The sequence below is a fragment of the Thamnophis elegans genome, chromosome 6 (genome assembly GCF_009769535.1).
Source record: "Thamnophis elegans isolate rThaEle1 chromosome 6, rThaEle1.pri, whole genome shotgun sequence".
In the NCBI taxonomy this organism is placed as follows: domain Eukaryota; kingdom Metazoa; phylum Chordata; class Lepidosauria; order Squamata; family Colubridae; genus Thamnophis; species Thamnophis elegans.
Window position 1 is genome coordinate 81,808,684 of NC_045546.1, and position 15,000 is coordinate 81,823,683.

Below are 15,000 nucleotides of genomic sequence, written 5' to 3' on the forward strand. Positions count from 1 at the left end.
ATATAACTCTAGGAAGAGTTACTTTTGGAAAGTATCACGTACTCTGATTGCTAGAAAACATGGCAGTTAAGCTACTAACAAAATCATATAATTACAATATATTGTAGCATCTGAACAAACCCAAAGATCTTAACACTTAATTTTAGCAACAACAAAAAAGAGAAACTGTCATGAATATTTGTGATATTGGTCTTAACTTTTAAAATCCTGGATATCTTGGAATCTGATTATGTGAGAACTATAAATTTTGTTTTCTCTAATTACTATCATGTGCATGAGAGGCCCTTTTGAAAACAGCTCTTTTCCACCACTGTAAGACTATGGTGAAACATATTTAATTCTCCAATTTTTCTGCTTTCAAAAAAAGAGAATCCATTTTTAAAAAATTTAGCCTTTAAAGTTGTTACTGGCTTTAATATTGTTCGTATATACATTACTCTGATATTGCAGAATTATGTTTTTTGTATTTCCGCACATTATGCTAGAAAAATAAATAACAAGCATGTTTGAAAATAAAACGTTTTGGGTTTTCATTGCCTTAAATCATTTGAGAAAATGGTTTTCTTGAGAAAATACAAAATTAAATTATTGTTATGCTTTCCTCATTTTTACTTTAAAAACCTGCATAAAAATACAAATCAAAAAATGAATATTATGAAACACTGCTTTCAGTACTGAATGCTAGAGCATTATCTCTAGCATTATAAATTATAAATTGTATCAAAGACTAAATGAGATAAAGCAGTATGTCTGAAAGCAACTTTTGACTGCATTATTATTTTATTTCAAAAATCTGTATGCCATCTGCCCTTATGATTCTAGGCAGTTTGTAATACACACAATTCATTAATATCTTTAATGTCACTGACCATAAGTTTTTTTTTCTTTGCAATAACTACATTTTATGGACAATCCAGAGAAATTGATTTCTGCAGAAATCTGAATCCAATCCTCAATAGCATATTCCTGAGAACTAATGTGTCAATTGTCTATATTATTGCATACTTTTTAAAAAAAATGTTACTCTTGCTAGTGTTTGTAATTTTTCTTACATTAGGTATGAGAGAAGAGAAGAATAGGAATATGGAGAGAAATTCTTTTTCTCTTAACATTTGAAAAATGTTTGCTTTAATACCCCCCTCCCCAATTATATGGAACAATTAAAGAAAACTATTGTTTTTGTTTCAGAAAACTTCCCTTAAAGTGTTCCCAAAGTATAATAATGAAACAAACTATTTTCCTTCCCTTCAAGAACATTGTATGTAAGTCTCCCTCCCATCCAGGATGGGAGGGAGGGTGAGAAGGAAGGGAGGGAGTGGATAGGGAGAGAGGAGTGGTAGAGGGGGAGGGGAAATAGGCTAGAGGGGGTGATGGAGGGAAGATAGGAAGTTGGAGGGAGGTGTATGGAGAGTGGAAGAGGTATATTGGGTTTCTATTTTTTGGGGTATTGTTGACAAGAGGAATTGCTGTGATTATTGTTTAATGTTGTATGGCCCCGGCTATGCACAGTATATATGTGAGTGTATGAAAATGAAAAAATGGAAAATAAAAGCATTTTAATACAAGAACATTGTATGTAAGCACTAAGAACTGATTTAATATGATATGAATACTTAGAAGAAAATGAGTTATATTTGGCAACATAAATACGTAGCTATTGTAATATGCCAGAATACAAGTTTGGGTGACGTATAGTATATTATAAAATGAAATGATTGATCGCATGCAATGGTAATTATAAAAGTCACCCATTGTTTTCTACACAAGAGAAGTTGTCTGATGTAAATTCTATCGTGCCCAATAGGTCTTTCAGAAATAATGGCCAATGACTTAAACATGGACAGAGTTGCTATATCATTAAGGGCATCGAAGGACATACAGAATGTGCCAGAAATATTTCACTATTTAAACAGTCCCTGATTTCTGGTATATAAACAAACCGTGTCTCTTGTTTACTTGAGGAACCCACTTCACAGAAAATATGTCGCAAGAGTTTATTTCCAACGCATAATACAAGACTGCATGAGGTTAGGCTTTAAGCGGAAAAGTTGCGAAAGAAAATAAACATGTTTTTTTTTTTTTTGGCTGAAGCATTCACATGCTGTGATAAACTTGTGCCAGGACATTCCTGCCAAAGTTAGCAACTAATCAGGGGTTCGGATGGAAAACACACCCTCTAAGTATCATTATAAACCCGGATGCTGTGACTTCTGTAAAGAGAGTGTTTGGTAACACTTGCTTGTGTTTTATAAATAATTGTGTTTAGCAAGCCAGGTTACAAGTAAAGGTCAGAAGGCTAATGCTTTATTCTTCAGCAATAACTATGCACACAAAACCCCTTCTGACCTTCAATCCTCCACACTTCTCTTACTGGATGACAATTTGAAAGTATTCATAAAATTAATTTTTTACCTGTATGAGGTCGAGGTTGAGGTTTATTCGATTTATATGCCGCCCTTCTCCCAAGGACTCAGGGCGGCGTACAACGTTAAAACAAACACATACTACAAAAGTTAAAAAGAAATTAAATAGGATATCCCCAAACCCAATTAAAATTAACAATGACACATTTTTTTAAAAGAATTCAAATTAACAGTAATCAATACTTTGATTTGTTTTGTTCAGGCCAGGCTGGCTTGCTGGAAAAGCCAACATTTTAGGGCACGTCGGAAGGACCGGAAGTCGGGGATTATACGAAGCTCCGGGGGGCAGATCATTCCAGAGGGAAGGCGCTCCCACAGAGAAGGCTCTCCCCCTGGGGGTCGCTAGCCGACACTGTCTGGCCGACGGCACCCTGAGGAGGCCAACTCTGTGGGATCGCACTGGACGATGGGAGGCTATCGGTATGCAAAATGAACAAAGACAACTCATATGTTTCTACCTTCTAATCAGTGTTGACACCAAACAATTGCATGCCTAGTCACTGTAGGATTTGGAAATGGTTTGCCATTGTCTTCTTTCAAGAGCTAAGAGAGAGTGACTGGCTCAAGGTCAATCAACTAGCTTTGGGCCTAAGGTGGGACCAGAACTCACCATCTCCCGGTTTCTAGCCTGGTGACTTAACTGCTACATCAAACTGTCTCTCAAAACTCACTGTTTTCTTAGGAGTCCCGTCCCCCCTCCACCCTGGCATGGTTTAAAACTATTTATTCTTATAGAATATAAATAGAAGTGAAGAATTACAAGTTATAATATAAAAATCAAAGTTTGAAAGGTATGAAGAAGTAAAGGATCTAACACTTAAACCATTATCTTCTTACAATCTTAGGCATCAGTGAAATTATTTATAATCCAGTTTTTAATGGAAAATCCAATAGAATAAGAGTTAACAAGAATTGTAGATTGAAAAAAAATGTGTTGTATATGTGTTCATTTTGTCTGTCTGCCTGTCTTATCATGTATCTATCTGCTTCTCAATAAGCTTGAGGGAATGCCATATATATAATTACATAAAATCCTATATATTGTTTCTTACAACATACAGAGCACATTATATTCGATACACTTTACTGCCCTCTTCAGGATCTTCACACCAATTACCAAGAATGTAATTTATTCTTTGGAATAGACAAAAAAAAAAATAATATTTCAGTAAGCATTCCTGCAAATTGCCATGCTTCCAATTAAAAGAGCATTATGATTTTTTGATGTCCAAAATATGGATAGATGGCATTTAGATCCTAAAAAGCTGGCTTCTATGTATCCGAATGTACAGCCTAAATGTTGGAAGTGTGGTTCTCTCGATGCTACATATTTTCATATATGTAGCATCGAGTACAAAAGGTTGCCAAAAGGTTAAGGCATTTTGGATAAAAATATGGTGGATTATGCAAAATATCTTTAAAAGAAGGATAAAGTTTACTCCTCAGTTATTCTTACTAGGTATATGTACTGACTTTACAGTGGTAGAGACTAACTTGATTCTGCACCTAATAAGGGCAGCAAGACTGTTGGTGGCGCAATACTGGAAGAAGGAAGACTTGCCTACAATTCAAGAATGGACATTGAAAGTTACAAACTTAGCCGAGATGGCTAAAATATCGGCATATCTTAAAGATCACTCAAATGAGAGATATAAACGAGATTGGAAAAAATGGATTGACTATATACAAAATAAATACGGGACCAAGAAATTCCAGTTAGCCTATGCTTAAGATCAGAAATGATTTAAATTGTTTAAAGTTAGTTCAGCAAGAAGAAGCGAAGATCAATGTAGAGATGTCATTAATTTCTTTATTTCTTTTTTCTCAATAGATTTTAGACTGTGTTTGTTAAAAATCCATACCGTGTACGGGTTCTGGGAAGTCGGGGGGGGAGGAGGAGGGGGGTTGGGGGGGAAGGTGGAGGGAGGGAGGGGTATACATTAGGCTGGACAAGAATTTGGTGGTAAACTAGAACTATTTTGACACACAGAAAAATTGTACTCCGATGTCTTACTGATTGAGGAATGATGAAATGTTTGTTTTAAAAGAAAATAAAATTTTTGAATCGCAAAAGTATGGATATGGCATGGGAAGCTTCCTGCCTACTTTCCCCAGTATTTATTGAAGAAACTTTGAAGAAGAGCAGCAACAGAATTTGTCTCCATAAAGTCATATTTTATGCTGAGAATTGTAAGCAACTTCGGGAAAAAGTGCTAAAACATTTTTAATGTTTCCTGATGAATACTGGGAAGTTGGGAATGAAAAGGGATCACACGGTTTATCTTTTGTCCATGATTACTGTCTTTGAGTCTTCACAAAGGAAGGCTTCATCACCTTCCTGTAATTTGTATTTGTGTGTTGGTGTATACATACATACATACAGTATATATGTCATTTATAACATTTGTAAAATACATGTTACATATGTCACCATTTCTGACAGCTCTTAGTAGAGTTTTGCTGATTAGGACTGGATGATAAATATTTACAATTTGATTATTGACAAGGGACGAGATTTGGGAAGAAGAGATTTTTTTTTAACTGAAATACTAAAGAAGATGAAATGTTTTATACTTGTCTGGAAGTCATCTTATGCATATACCTTTTTTCTTTTCTTTTTCTTTTATCTCTCTCTGCACTTTTATTTTTCAATTTCTTTGTATTACTCTTTCATGTTTCTATTTGTAAACTTTAATAAACTTATTTGAAATAAACGAATAAATTCAATTCAATTCAATCACTATAAACATATATACAAAATACAGTGTAGTATTTTCTAAATACTTTTGGGAAAAAAGTTTATAACATCCTTTAGATGTATGGGAGCTGCCTAATTCCAGGAGAGTTTCTGCCTATCCAATAAGAATCATTAAGGAAGACACTCCTTGAATCATACTTTTGAATGATTGCCATTATTAACATGGCACTTCAAGGATATTTCCCTTCTGCAGGTGTCCATCTTTAGAATAATGTCCTAGGTCAGTGGTTCCCAAACTTGGCAACTTTAAGACTTGTGGATTTCAACTCCCAGAATTCTCCAGCCAGCTGGCTGGAGAATTCTGGGAGTTGAAGTCCACAAGTCTTAAAGTTGCCAAGTTTGGGAACCACTGTCCTAGGTCAACATGAGCCCAACTGTAATGGGAAGAAGGAATGAACTTGAGAAACAGCAGGAAGAGTCACAACCGAGGCAACAGCGTTAAAAGAAATTTGAGTCCAAGTCAGAAACGTAATTTTCGCATTGCTATCTATTTTCCAGCGGGTACATCATTCTATTCATTCAAAAGCCAGTTTGTTATCACAGCGATAGGTGTTAATTTAGGCATACAGAGAACATATTTCCATCAAATAGCCTTTCAGCTATGAATCATCCTAGACAACTTGGGCAATGCAATTTCTCTTGGCCTGACGTATCCCAAGCGATTCTACTACGAACGATTAAAACTGTGAATACAGATGCCAAGCTCTTTCAGGGAAAGAGTAGAACAATCCAGCAATCTTGTTTCTTTTGCCAACGAGAGGTAAAAGTAAAGGGTGATATAGAGGTGGCAGTTTTTGTCCCCCATCTAGATGTGTCTTATTATTATAGCGTTTGTGCTGACGTCACATCTCAGATGGAATACAGATTTTTAAGTGCATTACAGCCATACGCCAAATAGTCATTTGCTAAAGGAATCTGGCAAAAGAAAAATTCACCGAGTGTTTTACCCAGACTAACTTTCATTGCAGCAGGTGCTCTATAGCATTTTATTTAGAACTTCTTAAAAGAAGGAAATCTGAAATTGTGAACAAACATTCTTCTGAATCACAGGAAAATATAAACAGTAGTATTGAATTTACAGCATATGCTACCTGAGTCCTAGAGACTCTGGATGATTTGCAAACGAAGACGTGTTTAAAAACAAGGAAAATTGGCAGAAATGATTAAACTGGATGGAGCAAAGAAGAGAAGGTTTCAATCACCCTTGCCAAAGGCCAGGTCTTCAGGGCCTTTTGAAACCCAGAATCGTGAATGTACTGAGCCCCCTCGTCCCACACCAACACACTCCGAGCCAAAGATAAGTTACGGCATTTAATTAACAGACAGACAGGTCCTTGGCAGCAATCCAGCACAGATAAGCCCTGGCAGCAATCCAGCCTGCCAAGCTCACAATAATGTTCTCCAACATTAGTTCCTGCGTTGACTTCTGCAAAAGGTGTGTGTGCACAAGCAGTCCTTTTATAGTCTGGAGAGGAGCCTAATTACCACCAGCTGAGTGCAATTACCTCCTGTACTTGCACAACTGTTCCTGATGCCTATCAGCTCTTCAGTGCTGGGCATCCAGGAACAACTCACTGCTGACATCAGGATCACACTCCCTTGTCTCCTCCCCACTGGTCCAAGGCTCAGGCTCCTCCTGGTGGCCAACCAGCCTCTCTGTGCCCTGCTCGGAGTCGGAACCCTGTCCAGGGTCCTCCACATCCTCCAGAGCCGACTCATAGGGCCCCTCGCTGTCGGAGTCTGGTGGCAGCTCCAACGGCTCCTGCTGGGCCACAACAGGTGAGGGTGTTTGAATTTCAGGGTAACCTCATCTCAGAGGTGCTACTACACAGATGACCTCAGGAGGAATCTATAGCACGCTAACCCTGCCAGATCAGATCAGCTGGGAAGATCATATGGGAGGCAGGAAACTCTTCAATTAACCAGGTCCTATGCGATAGTAACCAGCAGCTTGAAAGCAAAAGCAATAGCAGTTAGACTTATATACCGCTTCATAGGGCTTTCAGCCCTCTCTAAGCGGTTTACAGAGTCAGCATATTGCCCCCAACAATCTGGGTCCTCATTTTACCCACCTCGGAAGGATGGAAGGCTGAGTCAACCTTGAGCCGGTGAGATTTGAACAGCCGAACTGCTGAACTGCAGTCAGCTGAAGTAGCCTGCAGTGCTGCACTCTAACCACTGCGCCACCTGGCAATCAGTACAGCTCATGAAGCAGAGATGTTACACCAGCATATTGAGGCATATTCATCATCCCTTGTCCTGCCACATTTGGACCCATTGAAGCTTCTGGTAATCTTTAGAGACAGCCCCATGCAGAGTGCATGACCAGAACATGGATGATATTGAATATTTCACCCTGTTATCTTTGGCTCAGATGGACAAAGAATAAGACTGAACGGAAGCAGGGCAAAATTTACGGGATACTTTGATAAATCGATTAATTAAAATATTTATAACATTTGTGGAAAAGGTTACCAAAAGTAGAAACCCAAATTCATTCTTCAGCTGAAAATCATGAGGAAATTCTGATAACTTAAAAGTCCCCGGCAAAATGAAGATTGTACGTGGAGTAAGGAGTAACTCAGTAGCACTTACTATTCAGTCAGACGTCGCCATAACTTCCCACCTGAAATCAGAATAGGATAATCAATCAAAGCAAAAAGTATTTCCTTTGTGGCCTAGAATATATTACTTATGAGCCATCAAGTTTGTTTGTTCGTAATATGATTGCACATGTATATTGTCTTCTCTTATTTTTTCTTTAAAACTAAGATATGTTAAGTATATTGAAATGGAAGCATAAATACCATCAACATAGAATGGAGTTTGCTCAGAAGCGGAAATACACCAATGGGAGGAAGAGTGGGAAACAGAAGAGAGAAGAAAGATGGGAAGAGAGGGATAGGAGAGAGGGTAAGGGGGAAGATGAGGAGAATAAGGAGGAGTGGAATGAAGAGAGAGGAGAAGGAGAAAGGAAGGGGAAGTAGAGTAGAAAAGGTTGATGGAGGGAAGAAAGGAGGTAGGAGAGAGGTAGAAGAAGGAGGTGTATGGAGAGCAGAAGAGCTAATAATGGGTTTTTATCTTTTTGGGCGTTGATGGCAAGAGGAACTGATGTAATTACTACTTCATACAATAGGATATTGGCTATGTAATAGTATACATGTGATTATATGTTATGAAAATGGAAAATAAAAAAAGTATATTTCAGAAAAAAAAGTTCGTTCGTTCGTTCTCTCTCTCTCTCTCATGCGCGCGCACACACACACACGACCCATATTCAGATCATACTTAAGCCACACAAATGTAACATAGGAATTGGCTTTTGTAGGCAAAGAAACCACATAACACCATACAAACTTTCAAAAATGCTTAGGTGAATATGAACTTTACAATTTAGGAGCTGACATCTGAACATGTTCTGGGATAAATTAGTTGATATGAGACATTTCTCTTAGTGGGCTGATAAATTATCTAATCACAGTATTAAGCAATTAATTAATTAATTTAATGTATGCCGCCCATCTTGCCAAAGGCTTCTTGGATAAAATGCAACGTCAAAGATTAAAACCATAAAGAAGGATCTTAGATTTCAAAATTCAATTAAAATAAAACTAAGAATGGAGAGGGAGGGAACCCTTTCTACTTATGTGGCACCCAAGGTAGATTACTCGGGACTGTAATTTCTAAATTAGGTGGACACAGTGATACTGTTTAACTTCCAAACTTTTCTGATGATAACTTTACATGCTAAACTAGGTAGAAAAACAAATCCTTACCTTTTAGTCTAGACAGCACTAATTCCTTCATCATTTGCATAAAGACGATTCCAAGTAGTATGAGTGAAATCAGGTGGTAAAATTTCCAAGGAGTTAGCGCTAGGAACCTACAAGAGAATTACACCACAATCATTTCACTGAGCTTAGAAAGTCTCTCTTCTTTAAAAAGCTACATGAAATCACCAGGAATCAAAATCAATTTAAAACAAAACCTAATTTTGTAAATTTAATGTGACTGCTTGCCAAGTTTAATTTAAAAAAAATTCTGTGCTGTGTTGCCATTAAGCAAACATTGTGTAAAATGTAGAATAGAATAGGATAGGATAAGCTGGAAGGGACTTTGAAGGCAATATAATTTTTAAAAATTATAATTTAAAAAATTGTTTCTCCACCTTCCACCCCCCAAAAAGAATTATTTGCCAAAAGCAAAGAATTATTTATAGGCCCACTCTTATGATTTTGGAAGAATATTATTGAATTTGTGGGGATGGGAGAAAAATTAAATGTTATTTTTCAAAATTTTACTCTAGATTTAAATCTTCAGAAACCACATATTTAAAAAAAAACAGTCTGAAAATGTATACATCACATTGTGTCATCGTAAAGTTTGGTTTAGCTTTAATGTCATGTGAAAACCCATCAACTGTGGCTTATAAACAAAGTTGATGGCATTGCATTATATGAAGCAGACTATATTACCTTGTTTAAGATATTTGTTAAATAAACGTTGGCTTAGTGTGATGTGTACATTTATCTCTTTAATGTGGGATTCTAACACACAATAAGGTTTTGTTTTTGAAAGATGCAATTATACAGAACGTGTTTATAAAAGTTCTAACAATGAATTCTTGAAAATAATGTGCAACTCTTTAATATGTATGTATGTATGTATGTATGTATGTATGTATGTATGTATGTATGTTACCATTTTCTAGTAGTGGCATCTTCTTAAAAGAGAATGCAGAGCAAAAAAGCTGCATGTCACATTTCCTTGAACATCAGTTTCCTTTCCAAATGCATCGGTCAATAGTTTCTTACTAGATCCAACAGTTGTCTTATGAAAAAAAGAGAGATTTATAGTACCCTTCTCACCTGCTCATTTATTTCAGTCTCAGAAAAGGCTTTCATATCTGATCCTAACTCAACTATGGCAAACTACAAATACAGAAGACTTCATTTGCATTCATATTATCAATGGAATGATAGGAGCATTTGGAGGAGATTGAAGTGGTTACTTCATCAGAGAAAATGTGATAGAAACTGTATCGGTTGTATCATTATTGTCTCAAATAGTAAGGTATATTAGACATAAGGCTGTGGTAGCTTAAGATTTACATTTAGAACATTAGCTAAAGATTAACCCATAGCTTCAATTCAGCAAGCATTTCAAAATGGTATTTCTTTAAACAAAGCAATATATATGAGATATATGAGCAATATATATAAGAGCCGAGGTGGCACAGTGATTAAACGCAGCACTGCAGGCTACTTCAGCTGACTGCAGTTCTGCAGTTCGGCTGTTCAAATCTCACCGGCTCAGGGTTGACTCAGCCTTCCATCCTTCCGAGGTGGGTAAAATGAGGACCCGGATTGTTTTTTGGGGCCGATATGCTGACTCTGTAAACCGCTTAGAGAGGGCTGAAAGCCCTATGAAGCGGTATATAAGTCTAACTGCTATTCCTATTGCTATATTAATTGGGGAGAGGGAGTTCCTGTTTCGAATTGTAATTTGTCCCAAATGTTTGATATTTCTATAAAAAATGATAATAGTTGCACATTGTTCAAGACCTTGGCAAAAACCTATTCAACCAATACCGTTTAAGCAGCCTAACTATGCACAGGATGGCATCTCTTCGGCATCAAAGCAACTCGGTCCCCATAACATATAAAAATCAGACAAAAAAGCCTAACCAATTCAGCATCTTCTTTCTTTCTCCCATCTTCTTATTGCATTCTTTGACAAAGTGACAAAATTTGTGGACCAGAAGAATGCCGTTGATATAGTTTACTTGGACTTTAGTAAGGCATTTGATAAGGTAGACCATAACCTACTACTAGATAAAGTAGAAGAATGTGGGTTGGACAGCATCATCACCAGATGGATTCGTAACTGGCTGACCAACCGCACTCAACGTGTAGTCTTCAATGGAACTGCATCTACATGGAGGGAAGTATGCAGTGGAGGACCCCAAGGCTCTGTCTTAGGCCCAGTACTCTTCAACATCTTCATCAATGATTTGGATGAGGGAATAAATGGGGAACTCATCAAATTTGCAGATGACACCAAGCTGGCAGGAATAGCCAACACTCCAGAAGACAGGCTTAAGATACAGAAGGATCTTGACAAACTTGAACATTGGGCACTATCTAATAAAATGAAATTCAGTGGTGAAAAGAGTAAGATTCTACATTTAGGCAAGAAAAACGAAATGCACAGGTACAGTATAGGTGGTACCTTGCTCAATAGTAGTAACTGTGAGAGGGATCTTGGAGTCCTAGTGGACAACCATTTAAATACGAGCCAGCAGCTGCCAAAAAAAGGCAAAACAGTTCTAGGCTACATAAACAGAGGGATAGAATCAAAATCACGTTAATACCAGTTTATAATGCCTCGGTAAGGCCATACTTGGAATACTGCATCCAACTTTGGTCGCCACGATGTAGAAAAGATGTGGAGACTCTAGAAAGAGTGCAGAGAAGAGCAACAAAGATGATTAGGGGGCTGGAGACTAAAACATATGAAGAACGGTTGCAGGAACTGGTATGTCTAGTTTAATGAAAAGAAGGACTAGGGGAGACATGATAGCTGTGTTCCAATATTTTAGGGTTTGCCACAAAGAAGAGGGAGTCAAACTATTCTCCAAGGCACCTGAGGGTAGAACAAGAAGCAATGGGTGGAAACTAATCAAGGAGAGAAGCAACTTAGAACTGAGGAGAAATTTCCTGACAGAACAATTAATTAGTGGAACAGCTTGCCTCCAGAAGTTGTGAATGCCCCAACACTGGAAGTCTTTAAGAAGATGTTGGATAGCCATTCGTCTGAAATGGTATAGGGTTTCCTGCCTAGGCAGGGGGTTGGACTAGAAGTCCTCCAAGGTCCCTTCCAACTCTGCTATTGTATTGCATTCTTCTTCTGACAGCAAGATGCCTTTGGGACAATGTGCTATTCTGCTGCTCCTCGCCTACACTTGTTACTAAAAGGCATACTGCCTCTGAAGCTGGGTTTCAGAAATTGAGAGCTGTAACTTTTAAAGGCTATTAAAATATTCCCACATTTTATGCCCAGCCATTTCAAAGCAAATTAAGGCTGTTTTGGGCTGTCTGAACTGCCACTTTAACTGGATAGTCCTGGATTCGCGCACAAGTTGAGAAAGCATTTCCTTTTCCCTTCCAGTTCATGGTGCAAGTAAGTCCATATTTAGGGAAAGCCTTGTTTAGCAAATCTTCACAGTTATGAGGAAAAAGGAACCTTGCGACAATCTTCACATTTACAACCTTCACAAGGTTGAAAGACCCATAACCAGCTTCTCCTGGTGGTGGATCTGATGAGAAGGGTAGATGTAGTCAGAGAGAGAGGCAATCTCTTAAATATCCCGGTTCCATGCCATGTATGTAAGTTAGAATCTAGAGAAGTACATAATAGCAATAGCAGTTAGACTTATATACCGCTTCATAGGGTATATATAGGGTAGGCTACTTCAGCTGACTGCAGTTCTGCAGTTCGGCTGTTCAAATCTCACCGGCTCAGGGTTGACTCAGCCTTCCATCCTTCCGAGGTGGGTAAAATGAGGACCCAGATTGTTGTTGGGGGCAATATGCTGACTCTGTAAACCGCTTAGAGAGGGCTGAAAGCCCTATGAAGCAGTATATAAGTCTAACTGCTATTGCTATTGCTATAGGTTGTGGCTGAAATGTTTAAACAAGTCCAAACCCCAAATCAGAATGTATGATGAAGATTCCTAAACCATTGCGCTAATTTCTCACATGGCTAAATAAGTTACTATAAAGAATAATAGGTTCATAAATGAAGAAAGAAATGCCGCATGCGGGGGGGGGGGGAATCAAGAGAGACAAAAGAGCAAAAAACGGAAAGAAGAAACAGACAGTAACTAAAAATGGCCTACTGTTGCTCTATTGACTAAAGCAAGATTTTTGATTGTGTAGATCAGGGGTAGTCAACCTTTTTATACCTACCACCAACTTTTGTAACTCTGTTAGTAGTAAAATTTTCTAGCCGCCCACCGGTTCCACAGTAATGGTGATTTATGAAGTAGGGAAGTAACTTTACTTTATAAAATTTATAAAGCAGCGTTACAGCAAACCCCTACCGCCCACCATGAAAGCTGGAATGCCCACTAGTGGGCGGTAGAGACCAGGTTGACTAACACTGGTGTAGATCATAACAGGATATACTAAGGCTAATGGGTGTGCCACAGCATCTTGTCATTATTCTAGAAGCATATCGGTATTCAATTGGGGGGACAATTTATGAATGGGTTTTTTTTATTGAAATTTTTTGGAAAAAAAAACTTTTACAAATGTTTACCTCCCTCCCCCTCCCCTCCCCACCCAAACCCGACCCCCCCCCAACCTTCTCCCCTCCCTGACTTCCCGGAACCAATGCAAGGTATAAATCTTTAACAAAGATGTTCTAAAATAAACTTAAAGAAAGTTAGTATCATCTTTCATTTGAGCTTTAACTCCTCTTTGCTAGGCCAGCTCTAAACAGATTATATCATTCCTTGTTTCTTCAGTCAAAAACTATCTGGAATTTCTTAGTCCCATATTTATTTTGAGTATAGTCAATCCAGCCACAGCATCTTGTCATTATTCTAGAAATATATCAGTATTCAATTGGGGGGACAATTTATGGGTGGGGTTTTTTATTGAAATTTTTTGAAAAAAAAAACTTTTACAAATGTTTACCTCCCTCCCCCTCCTCCTACCCTCCCCACCCAAACCTGACCCCCCCCCAACCTTCTCCCCTCCCTGACTTCCCGGAACCAATACAGGGTATAAATCTTTAACAAAGATGTTCTAAAATAAACTAAAAGAAAGTTAGTATCATCTTTCATTTGAGCTTTAACTCCTCTTTGCTAGGCTAACTCTAAACAGATTATATCATTCCTTGTTTCTTCAGTCAAAAACTATCTGGAATTTCTTAGTCCCATATTTATTTTGAGTATAGTCAATCCAGCCACAGCATCTTGTCATTATTCTAGAAATATATCAGTATTCAATTGGGGGGGGGGACAATTTATGGGTGGGGGTTTTTTTGCACATTTTTTTTGTCTTATCTTGTATTTTAACATTTTGAATAAAACAAATTTGGAAGAAAAAAAGAACTGTAAGAACTGACAGCTATTCTGAACAGAAAACAAGATAAGAACACCTGCCATTCTCATTTCAGTTTAACTAAATTTATTGTACGGACGGCAGAATTAAAGAAATAACAGTTGAATTTAAAATGCAAAGCGCTAAACTGCTAACAAATGTGTGCTGAAACTACTTGGTCAGCTGAGAAAGATTTTAAAATTACGAAACTAAAATTGGAAAGTAAAAATCTGTTACATCTGTTAGAAAATATGTCAGTCAACCTGCTTCGCAAACATGCAAGCAAATAATAAAGAAGGGAAGGTGTTATATCGTTTTGTTTTCTTTGGCACAATCAGAAGGCAAAAAAAAAATGGATAATGTGAAGGAGAATTCAGTCTCTGGGGAAAGCAATGACAAAACTTAGGTAAGTCATGAACAATAATATTTTTCCCCCTCCCTTGGAGTAGGAAGAAGATGATTCTCATTGTACATGTTTTGTATTAATTGGCTGGATGTCATCTTGTTTACGTTGTAATTTATTTGATGCTGTGACCAGCCCAGACTTGTTTTGAAGTCAAAACAGTGCCTAGACTTAATAAAATACACATGGATAAATATACATACATACATACATACATACATACATACATACATACATACATACATATTATGATAAGAAAGATCAAAACAGTGTTTCTGATGCTGGAAGATGGCCTTGGATGAAAAA

At 37.6% G+C, this 15,000-nt stretch overlaps 1 protein-coding gene across 1 annotated transcript in view; it reads right to left on the reverse strand.

The window, feature by feature from the left end:
- RETREG1 (reticulophagy regulator 1) overlaps positions 1–15,000 on the reverse strand; it is a 57,766-nt gene that overhangs the window by 39,787 nt on the left and 2,979 nt on the right. The window contains exons 2-3 of the mRNA XM_032219717.1: positions 8,958–9,064; positions 7,777–7,807 (exon numbers count right to left, since the gene is read on the reverse strand). Of these exons, the coding sequence (XP_032075608.1) occupies positions 7,777–7,807; positions 8,958–9,064 (138 nt within the window). The remainder of the gene's footprint in view (positions 1–7,776; positions 7,808–8,957; positions 9,065–15,000) is intronic.